Source organism: Populus euphratica, unplaced genomic scaffold (genome assembly GCF_000495115.2).
Source record: "Populus euphratica unplaced genomic scaffold, PopEup_1.0 scaffold192.1, whole genome shotgun sequence".
Taxonomy (NCBI): Eukaryota; Viridiplantae; Streptophyta; class Magnoliopsida; order Malpighiales; family Salicaceae; genus Populus; species Populus euphratica.
Genome location: NW_011500073.1, coordinates 377,533 through 386,420, shown reverse-complemented (window position 1 = coordinate 386,420; position 8,888 = coordinate 377,533). Strand labels below are relative to the sequence as shown.

The 8,888-nt window shown below is 30.9% G+C and overlaps 1 protein-coding gene across 2 annotated transcripts; it reads left to right on the top strand.

Moving 5' to 3' along the window:
* Window positions 1-6,447: 6,447 nt before the first annotated feature.
* LOC105108556 (putative nuclease HARBI1) lies at window positions 6,448-8,466 on the top strand. 2 transcript variants are annotated; one of them, XM_011002901.1, is made up of 2 exons: window positions 6,448-8,034; window positions 8,084-8,466. In XM_011002901.1, exons 1-2 carry the CDS (start codon window positions 6,775-6,777, stop codon window positions 8,144-8,146), a joined length of 1,323 nt encoding a protein of 440 aa, XP_011001203.1. In that variant the 5' UTR covers window positions 6,448-6,774; the 3' UTR covers window positions 8,147-8,466. The 2 variants fall into 2 exon arrangements, with proteins under 2 accessions (XP_011001203.1, XP_011001202.1); XM_011002900.1 differs by having other exon boundaries at window positions 6,448-8,051; window positions 8,101-8,466.
* Window positions 8,467-8,888: the final 422 nt, after the last annotated feature.

The following is an 8,888-nucleotide window of genomic DNA, read 5'->3' as shown; positions in this document are numbered from 1 at the left end:
GAGAAGATAAGGATTGTCACCAAGTCAAGAGTTGGCCACCCACTCATCAATTAGTCATCAAATCAATAGTTCCTAATTTTGGCCTATAAAAGGAGGCATTTGCCATGCATTTAGGCATCTTGATTTCCATATCAAGATCATGCTCTTGCTTTCTCTCTTTGTATTCTTTGTAATGTTTATGCTTTGCTTTCATTAATATCAAGTTTATGCCTTTCATTTCCTTTCCTTTACTTAGTTAACTTTTATGTTCTTATTTTGTTTATCTATTTTTCTTTCTTTCATTATGTCTAGCTAAGTTTATTATGTCAAGGTGAAAAGGTTACACTAATGGTGTAAGAATAAGTATAGTGTAAACTTAATATGGATTTTAATATTTGATACTAACATGTTTTGTATTTGTTATCTTGTTCACTCTTTAATACTTTGCTTGTTAAATGACTAATCTTGATTTATGTTGTATAACACTTGGTACAACAAATGCTTGGCACTTTCATAGCCCATAATGTATGGTATAACCGACACCTGAGCTATGAAAGGAACTTGATTTGTTGTTAACATAAGTTATAATCATGAATGCTTGACGAGATTTACAAGTACTAGCATTAATCGAATAAGATGACTAATGTAATCATGTTAACAATATATAATCTGATTGGAACCTCCTTTGTGTGTGGATCATGTTAACAATTTATAATCTGATTGAAACCTCCTTTGTGTGTGGTTTCCAATTGAATAATAAGAGTTTATATTATACTTGTTTGACATACCATTAGTGGAACCTCTAACCTTGACATTTGTTATTATCATTGTTTAATCCTTACATTAATATTTCATCTCAAAGTTCTCATCTTTTTCTTCTTCCTCTCCTTCTTTTTCTTTATTATTATTATTACTATTATTATTAGTATTACTACTACTACTACTATTATTATTGTTGTTTTTATTATTGGTATTGTTGTTATTATTATTGTAATTATTATTATTGTTATTACTGTTATTATTGTTGTTGTATTATTGTTATCTGTAATTTATACAATTAACCTCCCTGTAGTTCAATCCTGGTCTTGCCGGGTTATTTATTACTTCGACACTCCTGCACTTGGGAGAAGACATCAATCTTTTAATTATGTTAGGATATAAAATATTTCTCATGAATAGTTTGTGTGGATTATCACTGGAGGTTGGAAAAATCAAATGGCTTATGATTTGTGACAACTCAGCCTTTAAAAAATTATTCAAAGTCAAAAATAATTAGATCTTCAAGTAATAAATTTCTAAATAACTCTAAATCTATCTAATAGAATTTTATAGACTCTTAAATAATTTTATTTCAAAGTTTTCATTGTGTGTATAATATTTGGAAACCTAATAGTGGTATTAAAGTCATCTTTAGATACAATTAGAATCGTTGATTACATGTTTTAATTGTTATTAATGTTAGTTTCAAATTAATTTTATGTTCAAAAATTAATTTTTCCAAACATAATTTCTCTTATGATTTTTTTTCTTTTCAAAAATAATATGGTTATTGTTCTGGTCATATCTGGCTGCAATTTTTCCAGATCTGCCTGGAAATTCAAAAAAAAAATTGGTAATGCCTCCGACGGCAGCACCAAATATGCTAGTGCACGCTGCTGTGTGAGAGACAGCAGTTATGGCTGCTGCCTCACTAGGTGCAGCACCTGGAGCGTTGTTGCGCCACCAGCAGGGACACCAGATTTGTTTTCACTCGTTGATGGCATGAGAGACAGCAACCATGGGTTGCTGCCTAGCCAAGCACGGTGCCAGCAGCCTCGCGCTGCTGTGCTCCACCGAGTGCAGCGACAGCCTTTGTTAACGCTCTAGGCATGATGTTGACGATGGTAATGTGCCAGTGCTCGCAGCTCAAGAGGCAGGATTTACGATTCTGCCTCTGCAGCTTATTTAGGGTTTTGAGGGGCAAAATTATGATTCTACCATTGCAATTAATATCTAATTACCTTTAAGTATTTTGGAGCTAAAATTATGATTTTAGCCCTTCATATAGAAAATAATGATTTTATATTAAAATTAAAACCCTAAATTAAATTAATTATAAAATTAATTTTTCTAATTAGATTAGGATTGAATTAAAATGTTTAATTCAAATTTTTAGTTTTATGATATCCAATTGGGATTAGGATTTATTTAATTATATAATATTTTGAAAAATAGTTTTTCTAAAAGAATGAGAGTTTTTTAAGCCACAAAATTTTATTTAATTAATCCGAAAATAGTTTATGATATTAATAAGAATTTTAATGTGATTAATTTTCTTATTAAATTTTGAAATTTATTTTTTAAAGAAAATTTATATTAAATAAAATTTATCATATTTGGAAAACTATTAAATTCAATTTGATTTAATATTTTTAAATGTTAAAAATATTATTTTAAAAATTACATATAAAATCAATAATTGAAGCATGCAATAATTGGATTATACATATTAATATGCTATTATGCATGATGGATGATTATGAACATTAAAGACCAATATGATTGTACTTTTATTTAATAGTTGAATGATTGTAATTTAATTAATAAAGCATGCGTATCCTGCCCTATCTCTATTTCTTATTCTGAGTTGTAATTATTTTCTTATCTAATTTTCTTGAATGTAACTCAAGATTTCTTAATTAATTATGTAAATATTATGTAATTTAGAAATATAAAATTTTAGATAGGAAATTATTTTGTAATCTAAAACAAAGAAAGAAATGTCAATGAAGGCTATAGTGCTTGTAATGGACTTATGAAAACTTACTACAGCTTCCTAAGATTTAACCATCTAATTTCCTTTAATGGTTCAAAGACATTAGTCTAATATGTTTATAATCATCCAATTAGAATAGTATGCTAGGGGAGTATATTTATATATAAATTTTATGTCTGAAATGTATATATATTATGTCATGTTATATATGAGATCTAATTAATTAATAATAAATCTCTCATTAATATATTGAGTACATGTTGAGAACATGAATAGTTATCTTTTAATTTTATATGCATAAAACCAAAGTTCTATTCATAGGTAATTTGTTGAGTTACTTAAGGTTACTATTGATCAAATATGTTTAATGCTGTAAAATTGAGTTCTTCTTAATTAACTTATATAAGTGAGATGAGTCACTCATGATCATATGAGGTTAGAAACATGAGTTAGGTGAAATATATATGATTTGTTTAGATAAAAAATTGTTACCTAACTAATATAGAAGTCACATAGAGATGTAATTGATAAACTATGTTATCTATTTAATTTAATTTATTTTAATTTTTTAATCACTCAAAGTCGGATAAATTAAATGAGATCCTAACTCACTAGAAAAATCTAAAAGAAATTTCCTGAATTAATAGGGGTACCTATTAATTTGCAATGAAAAAATAAGAGATCAAATTAGAATTAAAGACCTTATATAAATTTAAAATTAAAATATAAATGCATGAAACTAATATTATTTATCTTATATAAATAAGTTTATGGATCAAAATAAGTTGTAACATATCCCTACGAAGCATACTTAATGCTAAAAAATTGACTGGAAATAGGTTGTATATTCTTAAAAATATAATTCAAAATGCTCTTGCTGATGATGTTAAAGATAAAGTTAGGAATGTTGATGATGATGAACAAGTTGAATGTTTGATGTTAGCTTGTATGTCACCTGAACTTCAAAGGCAGCATAAGAATATGGAGGCTCGTATGAGAAGACCGAGACTCAAAAGAGAATTAATGGAGATAACCACATTTGTAGTTTGGATATGTTGTGGAGTGTTGGCTCCTTTGAAAAGTTAGAGTATGGTGTCTACTTTACATGTTGTTTTATATAGTTTATGTTTGAAATGGAAATTGTCTCTATATACTTAGCATTGTGGGTTGGCTTTGTTGTTGGTTGTATTAAAGAGAGCGATGTTGTTCATGTATGGCTAAAGTGATGTTGTAAAGTACTTTCAATGTTGGAAGAGTTGTTGGATACCTAGAGAAGCTAGAGTCCCTGTTGTATAAAGATTAGTCATTCTCTTATATATTGAAGTTTTATCGGTCATAGAAATTTTTTTTATAGAAATTGAAAAGGAATTGGGAATCTTTTTGTTTATGTTCTCACAAACGACTCCATTGGTGAAGTCGAGGAAAAACTTCACAGAAAAATGTTCACTTTCCCTGGCTAATAAGGAACCGTTTGGGAATGCGGTTCAACCTACGTTCCCAAAAAAATTTAAAAAAAAATTGCTAAAATTTAATATAGTTTGTATGTTTTGAATCGTTTTGATATGCTAATGTTAAAAATAATTAAAAAAAAAATATTATTGACATGCATTTCAGCATAAAAAGTTATTTGAAAAGTAATAGCTACCACACTATCAAACACACTCTAAGATCTAAGCCTAAATTGTACCTGTAAAATAAGTTTTTCATGAAAACAAAATACTTTAATGCTTAAGTCAATATTTTATTTTGTTTTACTAGTAAGAAGCGGGTAAAGATTAAAGAAGATGAAAAATGTCAGGTTTTGGCAAAAGTAAAGGACTCTCTCTCAAGATAAACCACAGAAAAATATCAGATTCCCCCCCCCTCTCTATTCACTCTTTTCTATGATCACCACCTACAAACCTAAACTAATTTTGGCATTGAATGGTTTTTTACAGGTAACAATTATCATCAATATAATAATTATCCTTAAAAGAAGCTCAGATTCAATGTAGTGAGTTCTGAGCTTCATCACCCTTTCAGGAGCAGCTAAAACACCATTAATTTTTATATTTCATCACTATGAAAAGTGATTATAAAATTTGACATGAAAAGATAAAAACTTCACTATATTTGTTGTGGTTATTGGAAAATGTCTCTTATATCACAACATACCCTGTCGTGAAACACCTTTTCATTATACATTCTCATCTTCATTGCAAAAGCTTAACATATCTTTGATATGATTAGTAACACATGAGATTAAAGTAATTAAGATTTAACTTGTTATTTAGAGGAAATTAATTTAGTTTTATGTGTGTTATTTTTAAACTTCAAATATTTTTAAGTTATTATTTAAAATATAATGACAATCTTGTGAATAAAGAGAATTTTTTATTATGTTTTTTGTTAATACTCGAAGATACAGAGTGTTCCATATTTTTAAAAGTTTAGGATAAAAAGTATAATATTTAAAAAGTCAATTGCAAAGTGAAATGAAAAACTAAATTATAGGATGATTAGAGTAATTTTTCATTAAATAATTATAATAATCATAGAAATCAAATTGTTTTTTTGTTTAGTCTAATACATGTCAAATGAGAATCCTATCTAATTCTTTTTTTTTTTAGATTTAATATGTCATTGTGTTCATTAAATTAATGGTATTGCAAACATTATTGATTTTCATGGTGTGGAGTAAATTATAAATTATTTTTTAAATTTTATAAAATGAGTTAAATATTGTTTTAGTTTTAAGAATAAATAATTAGTCTTTAATTAGTGTTAAACACACATGGGTTTTTTCTAATTTTAGAAGATATCTTCTTTTCTGATCTTTCCATATTTTCTTCTATTTTTGAAAAATAAAGAATTCTTGAAATGAATGAAGATATCAACTTCAAATAGATTTTAAAATATAGAAACTAATTAATTATATTTAAGAATAGAGGGATGATTTTTTATTTTGCAAAACCATAAAGATTAATTTATAATTTACTCTAGATGATGGATGATAGTATTTGCGTGCATTAAAACCATATATTATATTCACAATAAAAGAAATTTCAAACTAATATGATTTCAAGTGAGAAAATAACAGCTTAGTTGATTAGTATTAAAACTTATGTCTAACTCTTAACCAAGAGATTTCTTAATTATTAAAACCCATCCCTCATATTCCTCAATTCTTAGACTTTTCTATTTACAAGAAAAGCATCCATTTTACCTTATTAAAAAATAAAAATAAAAATATTACTTTAATTACAATTTCTTTTTTTTTATTTAGTCATTTTTATACTATTTAAAAAAATAAAACCAGTTTTATTTGAAATTTGTGGCTACTTTTCCTAATAAATATGTTTTTTAAAAATTAAATTTATATTATCACTCTTATAAAAATATAGTAATGTTTTAATGGTTAGACCAACATTTTATTGATAAATATTTTTTATTTGATAATAAAAAATATCAACTAATATATTAATAAAGATTAAAACTAATATTTTTTATTTGATAATAAAAAAATATCCACTAAAATATTAATAAAGATTTAAACTCTTTACCGAAGATCTTAAAAGAAAGAAATTCCACGTTAGTCCGGTGCATTCAAATTAATTAAATAAATAATCGATGATATTTTTAAAAATAATTAAGAAACTGAATAAACTTCTTTACTTTTAAAATATAATTTCACCACGCAAAAATAAACTGTGATCAATCGAACTTTCTACCAAAATTATTGTAGTTTCCTTCCTTGCACAAAAAAATAACACGCCATGGTGGGTCCATGCAGAGTAACCAGTTTCGCTTTCGCTTAACCAAGCCAATCCCATGGGACTGGTCTGAGTTTCTGACCATCGAGGGGTGACTTCACCGGAACCACTCCTAAAGGAAACGTTTCCGGAACAGAAGACCCCATTTCACAGCCAAACGAGTCCTAATTTCCACCCTAAAGCATCACCTTCTCTTTCCTCCCCTGCTGCCTCCACCACTTCCACCTGAAATAGATCCCGAACCCCCTCCTCCCTCTGGCGAAACCCTAAATCTAACCACAAAATCCCATGGATGAATCCTTCATGTTAATGCTCTCAAACCTCCTCCACCTCCACAACGCCCTAGACCCATCAACCCCCCTCCTCTCCTCCCCCTCATCCTCCTCTGCCTCCTCCCCTACCTCCCTCCTCTCCTCCTCCTCCCCTACCCCGCTCCTCTTCTTCACTCTCGCTTCCCTCCTCTCCTACCTCGCCTCCCAAAAAAAACCGGCCTCCACTAAACCCCCCACTTCCACCTCCACCACCGCTGCAAACCCAGAATCCTCCTGCTTCTCCGTCTCCGCTTTCCGGGCACTCTCCACCGAACACATCTGGTCATTAGAAGCTCCTCTTCGCGACGCGCAGTGGAGGACACTGTACGGGTTATCTTATCCTGTTTTTACTACTGTTGTTGATAAATTAAAACCCCATATTACTGCTTCTAATCTTTCTTTACCTTCTGATTATGCTGTTAGTATGGTTCTCTCTAGATTAGCACATGGGTTTTCGGCTAAAACACTTGCTTCGCGGTATTCTTTAGAGCCTTACTTGATTTCTAAGATTACTAATATGGTTACTAGATTGCTGGCTACCAAGCTTTACCCTGAATTTATTAAGATTCCGGTTAGTAGACGTAGGTTGATTGAGACTACCCAGGCATTTGAGGAGTTGACTTCTTTGCCTAACATGTGTGGCGCTATTGATGGGAGTCCAATTAAGGTGAAATGTGGGGATATTGAGGGGAATGTGTATAAATGCCGATATGGTTATTCCTCAGTTTTGTTGCAGGTTGTGGCAGATCATAAGAAGATGTTTTGGGATGTGTGTGTGAAGGCACCGGGTGGAAGTGATGATGCTAGTCATCTGAGGGAGAGTTTGTTGTATAACAGGCTTGTGTCAGGTGATGTTGTGTGGGATAAGGTGATTAATGTTAGGGGTCATCATGTTAGGCCGTATATAGTTGGGGATTGGTGTTATCCGTTGCTGTCATTTCTTATGACACCCTTTTCACCCAATGGGTCAGGGACTCCAGCACAGAATCTGTTTGATGGCATGTTGATGAAGGGGAGGTCTGTAGTGGTGGACGCTATTGCATTGTTGAAAGGGAGGTGGAAGATTTTGCAGGATTTGAATGTGGGTCTTCATCATGCTCCACAGACAATTGTTGCTTGCTGTGTGTTGCATAACTTGTGCCAAATTGCAAGGGAACCAGAGCCAGAGACTTGGAAGGATCCAGATGAGGGCGGGGTTCCAGTGAGAGTGCTTGAGAATGAGAAGTCTTTTCATTATTTTGGAGATAGCTTGAGGCAGGCGTGAGAATGAGAAGTCTTTTCATTATTTTGGGGATAGCTTGAGGCAGGCACTCAGTGACGATTTGCACCAGAGACTTTCTTCAAGATAGATTTATCATCTGATGAGAGTTTGTTTTCAAGCCTTCACTTATCTGTAAGGATAAATTCTTTAGTAATTCTAACCCGGTTTAGATATTTTGTGGGTTTTCTTTTGCTTATCTAGCCTCTTTGGAAGGTTTTAAATGTAAGTTTTCTGCATTAGTGAATTCCATATGTAATCAATTTTCTGTACTTTACTGAGTGAGCTAACTTGGAAGTTCAAATTCTCTAATCAGAGAGAAGCCAGAGAACCTTAGTTGGAGGTATCAGTACTTTTGTTGCATGTCATTGTTGCTTCATAAAATGAATGCATGCTTTCCCTCTTGTATGACCGGTGGTGTTTTCACCTTAGTTGGAGGTATCAGTACTTTTGTTGCATGTCATTGTTGCTTCATAAAATGAATGTATGCTTTCCTCTTGTATGACTGGTGGTGTTTTCTCTCGTCTTTTATTTGAGATCTAGTACAGTGTGGTTGATTCAGTGACATTTAAATGCAGGCTTTGAAGTTTTGATGAGAAAGTCAGCACTTTCGATCTATTTTTGTCATTGAGCAATGAAATTCTTTGTTGTGTTTATTGGTTATTAAAATAAAATTCTTATAAGAGCATATCTTTTATTCATTTATTATTGGAATCTTACGGCAGCCTTAACTTCCCATTAATATATTGATTTCTTTTTCATTGATAGTGTTTGCTGTTTTGATGCATTGCTGAAATCATGCATCAGTCCTAGATATTGATCCTAGGTGTTTG

Bases quoted from the DNA above. Each gene is read 5' to 3' on its own strand.
- LOC105108556 (XM_011002901.1), top strand. From the start codon at position 6,775: ATGGATGAATCCTTCATGTTAATGCTCTCAAACCTCCTCCACCTCCAC. The intron at 8,035-8,083 runs TTTGGAGATAGC...TCTTTTCATTAT, and splicing joins ATGAGAAGTCTTTTCATTAT to TTTGGGGATAGCTTGAGGCA.